We start from the raw sequence: 13,026 nt of genomic DNA on the forward strand, positions 1-13,026 counted from the left end.
TACAGAACAATGGAGGGGATAGGGGTAACCTGTTTGGGGGCCCGTAGAATTGGACCCCCTGGTCCAATGTTCTTCAAACTTAGTTGGTATCTTGGGGAGAGGCTCCAGCAGCTACCCTGCGAGTTTGGAGCCTCTCCCTCAAACGTCCTCTCCTCCAGCCCCCAGAATATACCCTATGTTTTTGGCATTGAGTTCAATGGCCCATAGGATATAATGGGGCCGAAACTGACATTCGGCTGGCCCTTTTTCAGGCCTGGTGCTCTAGTGCGAAGCCTGAAAAAGGAGGGGCGGTGGCTCTGCAGGCCATTTTTCAGGCCTGGAACTCTGGCACGGAGCCTGAAAAAGGCGGGGAGGGCAGCTCAGCAGTCCCCCCCCACACAGTGGTTGCAGCTGCCGCCAAAAGCGGTGGCCATAACTTTTTAAGGAGCCCCAAAGGAGAGCTGGGGGAGCCAGAATGACCTCTCACGCGAGAGGTGGAATTTGCCCCTACGAGTCCAAGGCCACCACCCCGGGGCTCAGGGAGGCGGGATAACGTCCCCCCCCCCGCGTCACAGCTGCCGCCGAGAACAACAGCAGTGGCCATAACTTTTTAAAGAGCCCCTAACGAGAGCTGGGGGAGCCAGAATGACCTCTCGCGCGATAGGTGGAATTTGCCCCTACAAGTCCAAGGTCACCACCCCGGGGCTCAGGGAAGCAGGAGAACGTTTCGCCCCACCCCAGCCTGGCAGCTGCTGCCAAGAACAGTGGCGGCGGCCATAACTTTTTAAAAAGCCCCGAAGGAGAGCTGGGCTGGGGGAGCCAGAATGACTTTTTAAAGAGCCCCTAAGGAGAGCTGGGGGAGCCAAAATGACCTCTCGTGTGTGATGTCTGAGTTGCAACGCCCCGTGGCTGGGCGCTGGCTTGGGAGGGCAAGGGGTAGGCAGGGAGGTCTCTCTTGGAGCCCTGTGGCTGGGTGCCAGCTCGGGAGGGGGAGGGATGGGCTGGGAGGCTTCTTTCTGGGCCTGCAGAGGAGTCCAGCGAAGGGCCAGCATGGCCCTCAAGGCGCTCCTGCTGGGGATATGGAGGAGAAGCCCCCCCCAACCAGTGGCACTTAAGAACCAGGCACAGTTTATGAACCTTTCTCTGTGTGCCAGCAGGCGGGAAAGCAGCCAGTCTCCACGTGCAGCTCTCCCTCCAGCTACTTTCCAGAACAGTGAGAGCTGCTGGGAGGAGCTGGGGTGGAGCTTAGCTGGAAGCAAGCCCCCGCCCTGACTTCCCTCCCTCCCAGTCCCCCATCCGGTGAACTCACTTTGAAAGCGGAAGGGAATTAGGGAAACCCTCCGCTTTCAAAGGTGGGAGAGCTGGGAGCAAGGCTGGCTGGAGGAACCGGTTGCCCCCTGGGGAGGCTTAGCACATTCTGGGAAATTTTGGGAGAGGCTGGCGCCCTGCAGCCCCCACGAACTTTACGCCAGTGGGTCTTGTTGTTCTTGCAAATATCAGCGGGTGATGGAGCAAAGTCTGACTGGGCAGAGCAGTGTCAGACCCTGAATCCGTGGATCTGAAATGGATCCAAGTTGGGTCCTGCCACAGCATTTCCACAATGAATGGGGTTCTGCCAACCATTGCTACACATTTTGTGCAATGTTCCTGTTGGAACATCAGATAAGAAACCAAAGCCCTGAATGCAGCTGCGCATGTTCGGAGCTGCACTAGAATACTTCTAACAATAGAACACTCAGCTTCCTCACTCTTTTTTTAAGAAATACAGACAGTTCCCCCACCCCGTTCCAGTATTAAGTTATCCTCCTGTAGAGTGTGCAAGCACACATATCCACTTGCACATTACTGTTGCAGAACAAGCACCACTATAGCACTGAGTTGTTCCCGTTCCTCCAAATAATCATCTGTAAAAGTATTATGAATAGCCTTAATTAGCCAACCAAACAATAACCACACTAATTGCATTAGGACTTGTATAGGAGCAATACTTGATTTCTTGTGTGTCATGTATCGTCCATGATCATAACATATGCCATCTTTTTTCTCAGGGAGAAGTTGCTCGTGCGCACTTTGTTGGTGCAAATCCCAGGAATTCTGTGGAAAATGTGGTAAATACGGCATGCAGAGAGATATTTTTATGGTAGTCTGAGGGGCAAGAAAAATGGAGCCATGAAGGTGTGGGAGAGGAAGTAAGGTGGGGCAGAATATAGGACTGGGAGTAATCAAAAGCAAATAGTGTCAAAACAGATCAAACCAATCAAACTAAAAAGGTCAATCGGACCTAATCTATCCTGCCTGCGACACCTCTTCATCAGGCCTTATTATAAAACAACTTTATATTTTGCTATTTAATGCCTAATTTGTTGTACACCTTTTATTCCAGAGCAAATTCACTTTCCTTACAGTAGAGAAATATGACAACACTTCAGCAAATTGGGAAACCCAGTATAACGATGCCTCATGGGATACCAGGTGAGCAATTTGATTGAATTTTACATTGGTAAAAAAACCCTTGGCCCCAAAAGGCTTTTCATTTTCAGAAGACTTCCCAGGGATGCAGACTTTGTAAACTAACCAAAGGGGTGGGGGCCTTCAAAATATGGCCTGATGAGAACTGAAAATGTCCCAGAAGAGATGGAATGTTGAGGATACCTGAATGTCAGTGAATAGGGCAAGATCGACTCCACACTTCCACTTGGCACGCCAGAGCATTCCAGTCATGTGCATGTGCACATATGCGCACATGTACCTGCTGCGGAAACAGCTGGCACCTATTATCAACTGCGGGTTATTCCTGCCTTAGCAGCACTTGCGTTCACACTCAGGGAACCGGAATCAACGCGCTGTAGACACGGTTTGCTACCACTTTAACATGGTATCTTTTAAACTCGGGAGGGAAGTGGCACAAGACAGCTTGAGTACGGCTGGGGGACGCCTGAAACATGTGCCTGTGTGAACCCGCCCCTTTAATCCGCTACTGAAACGCTCCTCAAACGTTTGCCTGCCGGGCCAAACTGCCAGTCTGAACGCGGCCTAAGAGTTTGTCAACAGTATTTTATCATTAGGCATTCTTTGAGTTTTAACAAATGAGTATGGCTGTGGCAAACTGAGCAAAAGTAAATGTTTCCTTTGATATGGTAAGCTGGTTAACCCATGGAACTTTTTTACCCCGGTAGGTTCCTCTGGGAGAAAGATGACTGGGGGAAAAGCACAGCTATAGTAGAATGGCACATCCCAAACAACACTGAACCAGGAACCTACAGACTACGATATTTTGGTCACCACCAGGAATTTCTGCGCCCCATTCAAGCTTTCAGTGGCATTTCTTCAGTCTTTGACGTTTCAGACTCGGAAGTCGAAAAATCGTAGCTATTGTCTTGAAGGACACACTGCTCCGATGTAATTTTATGGTGATTCCAGCACCACCAGGAGGTTTTCAAGCCATGTCCATCATTTGTCCCGTCTTCTCTCGGAAGTCTGGCTAAAGTAGGGCTGGGAAAAAAATCATTCCCCTTTCAACAGAAATGATGAAATGCATGACAGCAACATTCTCCCTGCATGATGGCAACATTCTCCCTGCATTTTGTGCTTTCTATTCAACATTTATCCCCCACACTGCAGCAGAAAATGGATATGGATGAAGCACAGGTGGGATACTTTGTTTTGTCAAAAGGGTAATTGTTCTTTGGTTTCATACCAGTGTAGCAGGCTTCCTGGTGTTTACAATAAAACAATGCAGTTTCTCATGTCCCTGGTCATTCTTCTTAGCTCCCATTCCAGTCACTGACTCACAGCACTAATCCTTTAAAACAGACAAAAATGGGCTGTAGACCACAGAAGCTCAAGTGCCCTTTGCTAGCAACCTGTTAGTTAGTCAGTGTTACAAGACTTCTTTGTTGTTAATACTACTAAAGGGATTTGGGCCCATGACCTGGAATACAGATGTATAAGCCAGTCCGTAAAAGACAGCTTTAGCTGCAGGGAAACAAAGTTTTGTATGTCTGAAATTAAGACAATATTCAAAACATGGTAAGCAGCATCAATTCAGATGGTTTGCTGTGAAAGTCTATGGCAGGAGTCCCCAGCATGATGGCCTCAGGCACCATGGCATCTATCAACACCTTTCTTGGTACTCAGCAAGAGTTTTTAGGAAGTGGGAGGGGCCAGGCAGGGCTTTTTGTTAACCAATGGAGATTTGTTTGCCTGTGCAGATTTTTTTTAAATGTTGCTTTCACACCAGCTGCCACCACAACACAAGGATCTTCATTGTGTGACTGAAAGTAAGTTGCAGCAGCCGTTTTGTTGCTCGCTACACCTCCTGCGGCAGCAGAGGTGAGGGGAGCAGAGCCAGACTCTTAAGCTGGTGGCAATGCAGCCTGGCACTCCTCCACAGCCTCCCGCTGCCAGCGCTGTTGGCTAGTGGTGAGGATAGAGGTTGGGAGCCCCAACCTCCATTTTTGCCACTAACCAATGGCGCTGGTAGCAGGAGGCTATAGGGGAGCGCTGGGCCGTGTTTTTGGCCCAAGGCTGTTGAGCTGAGGGGGCAACTCACCTGCTTCTCTCTTGTGTAGGAAGGCGGCCAGCAGGCTCTCCCGCAGAAGAGAGCTGCTGGGGGTGAGCGCCATTTATAGGGCCCTCAGGTGCCAACTGAGTGGGACGGTGGGGCAGCCCCAGGAGAAGAAGCACCACCCTGAGTGTTCCCCCCAAACTCCTTGGATCTGTCGCCCTGTACCAAGGTAAAAATCCCTGCACTTTGAACAACAAAGAAGACCAAGAATTTTTTGAAGAATGGAAGGACTTTAAGGACTATCTAGAGAAAAAAATGGGATGTGAAACAAAACATTGTATTTAGAACAATACTGATAGAACTGTTATCTTGTAACTGAGAATAGATTTGTGAAATAAATGTAAGAGTGAGGGAACAAGGGTAGAGCACTGCGGGAAGCCACTAGAAGGGGAGGGAAGGAGGGGAATATGGGTATTTGTTGACTGAAAGTAAATGTTAAGCATGCTATTATATCCAAAAAATAAATAAATAAAAGTTTTTTGCCAAAAAAAAAAATCTCTGCACTGAGGGTGGGAAATCTATGTGGTACTGTACCCTAGAACAGCTTAGGGGGAACTCTGTTGGTAACATGAGGAGACAGATTCCATATTGGCTGAAGACTGTTCAGTGTAACTGCAGTTCACAAACATAAGTAAGAGTGACTGTCATTTACGTTATTAGAAAAACTGACATACCTTACCTGTTGTATTTTGTTTTGTATGCATGTGATGACATTTCATCACAGAAGCAGAGGAAACAGGCCAGAACAGGCTATGACCTAGTATGCTGGGAGCCTTTGCACATGCTGGCAAGAATAAAACAAAGATTATGCAATCTGGGAATCAAATCAATTATACATGATTAATTTAGGATGCATTTGTACCCACCCCCTCCATCATCCGAAATTTACTATAATTCCTGCAGTAACACTACTAATCTTTGCAGGTGTGGTGTTTTAATTGTTGTTGGATTATTCAAAGAGCACAAAGTCAATGACTCAGCCTTAACTGATAAAGCTAAAAAAACCCCTTGCACTGCAAAACCCTAAAAAAAACACCACCCTTTGACCAATGCTCCCTCTAAGCTGTGGAGCCGTGTGAGCAAAAATTCTACTTTGTGAGCTACTGGCATTAAAGTTGTGAGTGAGCGATTTGGCTACTGCATAACTCAGTTTGCTCTGGAGCCATCCTTCCTGAGCTGAGACAAAAATGTGTGAGCTGGAGGCTGAAAAACGGAGCTAGCTCACACTAACTCAGCTTAGAGGAAACACTGCCTTTGACTCCTCCCTATCGACTGATGGATCTAGTTTTATCTGATGAATCCTATAACTTTAAAAGAATTAAGCAACATCTTATTGATACTGAACAACAAAAACTCTAACCAGCCCAACCCTATATTTGTTCTCCTGTCAGACTTGGGCTGATTTCGCACAAGGAGCTGCGCCACCGTCGCGCCTCCCTTTGCCCCATTTCCATTGGTCAATTTCCCACTCAAAGCTGCGTGGCCTAATTTTGACCCACGGCTTTGCCTGATTTCCCCCGCGGTTTCGTGATCCTGTTTTTTGAGGATCACGAAACCGCAGGAGAAATCGGGCAAAGCTGCGGGTCAAAATGCGGCCGCGCGGGTTCGAGTGGGAAATTGACCAATGGAAATGGGGCAAAGGGAGGCGTGACAGCAGCAAAGCTCTTTGTGTGAAATCAACCTTGGACTAACTGACCCTTTGGGCAGGATGGCCCAATATCTCCACACTCTTGATGTTTCTACACAATGTATAGCCTTCTTATTGGCTAGGGCAAATGCATTCCCTTCCAGGATGCTTTCTGGTAGATATCTCCAGATTCCGCGGCATGAACGTTTATGTCCTTGCGGCCTTAATTCCTTAGACACAATTGATTACATAATTTTGGATTGCCCTTTTTATGAGTGACCTAGGAAAAGGTTGCTTTCTAAATTGATTCATTCTAAAAGCCATTTGAACAATGATCGTAAATATCAGTTCCTTTTGAATGATTTGACTCCTGAAATTACTATTGTAGTTGCTAAATTTCTAGTGGAAGTCCTTAAAGAAAATTCTATATAGTGTTGTTTCTGGTTCCCCCCCCCCATTATGAAATTCTTTTATGAAGTTTGATATTTGATGGATTTTGTAGTCTGTATTTTATTGATTGGATTATTACTTAGTTGTGATTGCCGATATGCCAATAAAGGTATACGATACAAAAAAAAAGACTCCTATCTCTCTTGAGCTACAGCCTAAAACTGCATTTCCAGTTCCTTGTACACATGAGATAAGAGCCGTCATTGTAGCACTCCATTAGACAGGAGGGCTATCATAGTATCCCCAATGTTTATAGTCTCATTGATTGAAGAAAGTATAACAAAGAACAACAGTGTATTTTCTCAACATAAAACTGTTGAGCAATCAGAATTTTGCCCATATAAGTGATGGTGATATAGTGCTGATCAACTCTTGAGTCATTCCTCAATGTACTAACCTTACAACGTGCAGCTGCAATAGCTCTGTCATAATAGACTTTAGCTTTATTGAGTCGGAGTGTCAATTGACCCATGAATTTTTAAGCAACGTTAGGTTCTAATAATTCAAGAGCTGTTAGTAATCCATGCAGTGGCAATTACTTCTCCATTTCAGCATAGCTTGCCAAAGGTTTTCTGCTGCTTTCTTGAAGAGTCATTTCTCAGTCAAGACAGCAGATTTGAGCTTTGCGTTTGGACTGACAGCTGGAGGAGGAGGGCATTATGTGTTGAAACTCCCAATCTTTTGCAAACTGGGCAAACTCTATACTGGTGAACTGTGATTTGTAGTTGCTACTGCATTATCTGGCAATGTACCTATTTGCCAGAAATCTGAATAATCCACCATAATGCAAGACAGTGTTTTTATCCATAACGAGAGCCATACCCACCTTTCTCCAGGTTATGTTAGGAATGTTGTATATCATCAGTGGTTCCTTCTAATAACTTGAGTGGACTTTGCATAAGCATCACAGTGTCTTGTATTTCACACTGATTGTTTGGTCAGTGTGCCACATTTGTAGCTTTTCCAAAACACTGTTTTCTCCCACAGTAGCTGTGTGTGGATGTATTCTTGATACGGTCTCTATTCTCATGGCTTTCCATATGAGTATTCATTGTCCCTTAATTATGATGGCATCTTAGACAATGAGTTCACCACTGTTTTGAGGGGATGGGGTTGTTGACTATTGTATTCATTTATTTGTTAATATAATGCATGGTTTTAACTTTTGATGGATAGATTACTTGGTGCTGGAGCTTGTTCACTGACTATGGCTACTTGCAGAGTGAATGCACTTTCTGGGTGTTCCTTTGCATGTAATGCCCATGTCTTTGCTTATTATTTTTCTTTCAAACTGCCCCGTGTGCATGAATCTACCATTATCCACTGCCTGGCAACAAAATGATTTGTGAATTCACAAATTTCTTATTCATGTTTAACTGAAGTTATCGTGTTCACTTATGGTCAGTTCCAAATGCTTTTGCAGTGCTTCCAGTGACTTGGGGGAATATTTCCTGTCTGCTGATGATGTATCTTAAATGCTGTTGGAGCGAATGGACACCCCCATTCACAGAAAATAGTGCTGCAGACTTTTTTTTTGTCTGCCAACTGACCTGTTGGAATTTTGTAATTCTCCCACTGTGTCCTGAAAAACATCCAGTTATTGAAGACGTGACTGGTCATGTCCATAGGCCCAGAAAGTAGTATCAGGTTGCCTTCCATTAGCAAAATATCTGACCTACTGATTAGTTTATTCCTCTTGAAAGCGGTGCTGTCTTCAGAAAAGGACTTTTGCACCATCTGTTAATAGTGCTTATTCAAAGAAGACAGAGGTCTAGCTTCAGTGACTCAGAATTTATTACCAAAGCTACAAGAAACTTGAGGTGCTATTCTGATGCCTCCATTTGCTCTACTGAACCAAATCCTATTCCGAGTTCTTCTACAAGTGAGATGAAGTCTTTGCTGCAGCTCCCCTATTGGTCAGGAGGGTTGTCTATCATAAACATGGCTGTGCAGAAATCAGCAGCAGAATAAACTACTGCCATTTGAGAGGATAAATGTGAATTTCCTAATACTGAACACTGAACTTTCTTGGGATCCAATAATCTTGATTTGGAAAATAAAGCCATCAATAATATCAAATTTTAAAACTTCTGAAGAATACAGCTGCAAACTTTCAATATTTGTTAGTCTTTCTGGGAAAAGCAGAAAGTCTTCTATTTATAATGCATACAAAAAAAATCTGTACGTAGCTTGTTACATTTACTGAGAAGCTTCTAAGAAGTTGTCATTTGTATTATTTCCCAAGCAAGAACTTTGTAGACCTGTACTCACATGGTTATATTACAAGAAAGTAGCCATGTAAGCAACTGTACATATGAACTGGGACACAATAAATGACACTGTGACTAAGGAACGCGAATCCTTTCTCTGGACTAAAAACATGAGGTCAAATGAGAAGCTTACAATTACACACTTGGTTCAATTACAGTTGTCACCTATACTTATGTCACGCCTTTGTGCAACCAGTACCTTGAAATACCAGAACTGGTTTTGCCATTGCTGTATTTTTCAAACCAAGGTTGTATCTCCACCAGCCTTCCAGATATAATATTGCTATCATGTTAAGGAATTATGTTTGATGCTTTGAGAAACAAAGTTCTGAGAATTACCAACCTTCCAAAAGCATATCCCAGTTGTTTATAAAATGTAGGCACAGTTAAAAGCTGATTCAATAATATTTAAAATGAGATGAGCCAAAGTATAAAATGCAAATCTCCAGCAGAGTTCCTTTGCAAATTACTCAGACAGCCATTGTTATTTTCAGAGTTAACCAAAAAGACCCTAAAAATACAAAATTTAAAACTTTTTTTAAGGGCTATCTTAAACAAGAGCAGCTTGTGTGCAAAATTTGTGACGATTGACTATATTTGCATTCTTCTTCCAAGTTCATCTTCCATTAGATTGTCCAGTTTTTCTTCTTTGTGCACATAGGTCATTTCTGATGATAATTACATTCATTCTCTCACCCCTCGGAGTAGATTTACTGGATTAGAAAGGGTCTTCTCCACATTCTAGAAGAAGAGATCCCCTTTCTCTTCCCATCTAACCTTATTACTAACCTGCTGTTAGACAACACACACACACCCGCCACCTTCTTTCCACTGGGGAGAACAAAAAATTCAACAGGATCGTTATCAAAATTAATCTTAGCAAAATATTCTTTGTACACAAAAGGTGGGGCCTCTTGAGCACAGCGTCATCTTTTGCTATCGCTCTTCACTTCCCTAGCCAGCAGCTCTACACCCCTCTGATCTAATTCCCCAGTCACAGAATAAGTGATGGCTCCGTTTGTCCAGATTCGTTGCTTAGCATCAGTTTCTCTGCCAGCTGGCCTCGCGTGTGTCCGTGTGACCTTCTTTGCTAGCCTTGCGCAGCACAGCAACATTGAACTGAATATCATGGAAAATCCACACAGGGCAAATGATGCGGTGTAGTTGCCAGTTGTATCCACAAGCCAGCCTGCAAGAAACATACATACGAACAACTCTTTAGGGTACAATTCAACAGTATGCCTTCATTCAGTCCTACAGTTTATAACGTTCTTGAACAACTTTCTGTCCTGCCTGGCTTTTAGACGGTGAGGATGGTGATTTCATTCTGTGATGTCCCTTCCAAGATGGGATGCCTCCTAGCGATCTGTTTCATTGCCCACTGGTGCCTTGGGTGGTGGCTGGAGGGAAAATGGGGCAGGGGAGAAAGGACAAGACAGCAGAGTGCCTCTGTGGGCACTTTCTTGTCAGAACAAGCACACACACGCAGGCCTCATCTCTCCTGCTGAGAAGAAAAAGATGAAACCCACCCTTTCCCCATCCCTTCTCCTTCCCTTTCAGGTGAAGATTAGGCCCACACACATGCTCTAGACAAGAAATCAACTGCAACAGCAATAATCTGTTTCATTTGGTTTTAGTCAAGCTTCTCCCCCACAAAAAAACAACAAACTATTGACTAACCAATGAATAGGCTATATGGGCTTGTTTGCTTGAGTCAGTTGGAAATGTTCGTTTTGTAGTTAGTTTTCACACAAATTCAGACAAGTGGGAAATAAGTGGGAAATAAGTGGGAAATAAGTGGCAGTAATGTGTGAACTGGCCTTGTATTCTCAGAATCAGGCAATTGTACAAATGTGTGCATTATCATTTTTAGGCACAAAAATGCCTCACGAAACCACTTAACAGAAAGAATCAAAACTATCCCTCACTACTTCTTTAGTTGTCTGGATTTGAGGGTGTTTGACTTAGAAGCCACAACAATGTTTCTTTAGGTGCTGACAGGTATAGAGAGAAAGATGACCTTTAGAATGTCCGATGGTAAGGGTTTTAATTCTATACCTTGTTCCTGGGGTTCTTGTTTGTTTTGTTTTGTTTCTTTCTGCTAGTACCACAAACCTGAATTAACACAGTAGTTCATGTTGGCAGAGTAATTAACACAGCAACCTAATTAAAAAGTAGATAAAGGTTTATTTAGGAATTAACATACTTGATAGGAAAGAGGAGAGAGAGAGATAGGTTTCTAACCACATCTGTAGCTGAGAGAGAGGGTAAGACTGAGTGTACCACTCCCGAGAAGAAGGGGGAAATTGCCCTGAGAGTAGCAATCTGGGAACAGACAAGGAATGACACTTAGTAGGAGAGAGATCCAGAAGGTTAGCTGTGTTGGTCTGAAGCAGTCCAGTGGCACCTTTGAGACCAACAAAGGTTTATTCAAGGTATGAGCTTTCATATTCAAAAAAGTGTGCCTTGCACTTGAAAGCTCATGCCTTGAATAAACCTTTGTTGGTCTCTAGATTTGTTCTACTGCTTCAGGCCAACACGGCTAACTATCTGGATCTCTCTCCTGCTAAGTGTCATTCCTTGTCTGTTCCCAGATTGCTACTCTCAGGGCAACTTCCCCCTTCTTCTTGGGAGTGCTACACTCAGGCTGATTTCGCACTAGAGCTGCCTTGATGTTGCACCGCCATTTGCCCCGATACTATTGGTCAATTTCACACCTGAAGCCGCGGGGCTGTATTTGACCCGCGGCTTCACCTGATTTCTTCGGCAGTTTCGTGATCCTCAAAAAACAGGATCACGAAACTGTGGGGGAAATCGGGCGAAGCCGCGAGTCAAAATGCAGCCTTGCAGCTTCGGGTGTGAAATTGACCAATAGTATCGGGGCAAGTGGCGGCAGCTCTGGTGTGAAATCATCCACAGTTTATTGTGTCCCAGTTCTACTTAACAGGGGAGATGGTGCTGATCTCACTATCCTATCTAATTGTCTTCTTGTTGCCCCCTGCAAGGTCGTCTTCTTTTCTTCTTAGTATACCAGACATTGCCTTTTCCAGCAGTTCACTGGTTTCCAAGTTTCTCCATTCAGGGAACATTTTTCACATTGACCTATCTGCTGTACAGCCTTTTGCACACTGGAAAGAATTCTGGAATCCATCCAGTAGTAGTTACTGTGTAAATGAAGACTCTTCCCAACCCCCCACACAGTGAAACTGGGTGACCTTCAGCCTGCCTAACTTTCTCAGCCTAACATTTGTTACAGGCTCTGCATTCCCAGCTGCCATTTTGTGACTGGTAACTCTTGGGGGGGGGGAATAATTAAGTCACTCCTGGAAGCCTAAAGTCTGTCCTTCCCTGATTTAATCAGCTGCCTTTGTTATTGTTTTGACAGGACTGCCACACCATTCTTAAGACTGCCTTATAATTCCAGAAGTGAAATGCCTATCACCAGGGCACGTGAGGGTGGAGGGTGTGCGTCTATATTAGCTTTGGTGTAAACATCACCCTTGCACAATGGTGCAAGCCAGAAGCCTAGCATTTCACATGCCTGCATTGATGATACATACTGTAGTCATGAACTATACAGCTAATGTGGCTATGAAGGGAGCCATTCCATAAGAACATAAGAGAAGCCAATGTTGGATCAGGCCAATGGCCCATCTAGTCCAACACTCTGTCACATAGTAGCCAAAAATACCAGGTGCCATCAGGAGGTCCAGCAGTGGGGCCAGGACACTAGAATACACCCATTAATGTATATATAATGCATATTAATGTATTATATAATGTATCCAGTATACACCCATTAACGAATGCTCTGAGGAAACGTGGAAGGTGTCGTTTGTAAAGTGAAACTCAACACCTCCGCATCCAACAATAAGATTATGGAATTTACTAGCTCTGGATGACATCCAATGAGACTGCAACCTCAGAGTGCAGACCTCCCAGAATGACAGCTGATCTCCACACACCAGTAATCCATTCCTCTGGAGAAAGTGGCTGTGCTGGAGGATGGGATCTATGGCTTTACACCCTGCCTGAGATCCCTTCCCTTCTCGAACCCTGCCTTCCCTGGGCCACACCTCCAAATCACTAGGAATTTTTCCAACCCAGAATTGGCAACCCTGCATTCAGTAGGC

At 44.5% G+C, this 13,026-nt stretch overlaps 2 protein-coding genes across 2 annotated transcripts in view; one reads left to right on the forward strand and one right to left on the reverse strand.

The window, feature by feature from the left end:
• Positions 1 to 3,806, forward strand: part of ASAH2 (N-acylsphingosine amidohydrolase (non-lysosomal ceramidase) 2) — a 91,190-nt gene extending 87,384 nt beyond the window's left edge. Inside the window, exons 19-21 of the mRNA XM_015424604.1 lie at positions 2,028 to 2,087; positions 2,363 to 2,451; positions 3,156 to 3,806. Coding sequence (XP_015280090.1) covers positions 2,028 to 2,087; positions 2,363 to 2,451; positions 3,156 to 3,348 — 342 coding nt within the window. The 3' untranslated portion in view covers positions 3,349 to 3,806. The remainder of the gene's footprint in view (positions 1 to 2,027; positions 2,088 to 2,362; positions 2,452 to 3,155) is intronic.
• Positions 3,807 to 9,802: 5,996 nt separating this feature from the next.
• The window catches only part of SLC16A12 (solute carrier family 16 member 12), a 41,285-nt gene continuing 38,061 nt past the window's right edge, over positions 9,803 to 13,026 (reverse strand). Inside the window, exon 7 of the mRNA XM_015424619.1 lies at positions 9,803 to 10,082. Within this exon, the coding sequence (XP_015280105.1) occupies positions 9,820 to 10,082 (263 nt within the window). The 3' untranslated portion in view covers positions 9,803 to 9,819. The remainder of the gene's footprint in view (positions 10,083 to 13,026) is intronic.

The sequence above is a fragment of the Gekko japonicus genome, unplaced genomic scaffold, assembly GCF_001447785.1.
Source record: "Gekko japonicus isolate JY-2015 unplaced genomic scaffold, Gekko_japonicus_V1.1 scaffold422, whole genome shotgun sequence".
In the NCBI taxonomy this organism is placed as follows: domain Eukaryota; kingdom Metazoa; phylum Chordata; class Lepidosauria; order Squamata; family Gekkonidae; genus Gekko; species Gekko japonicus.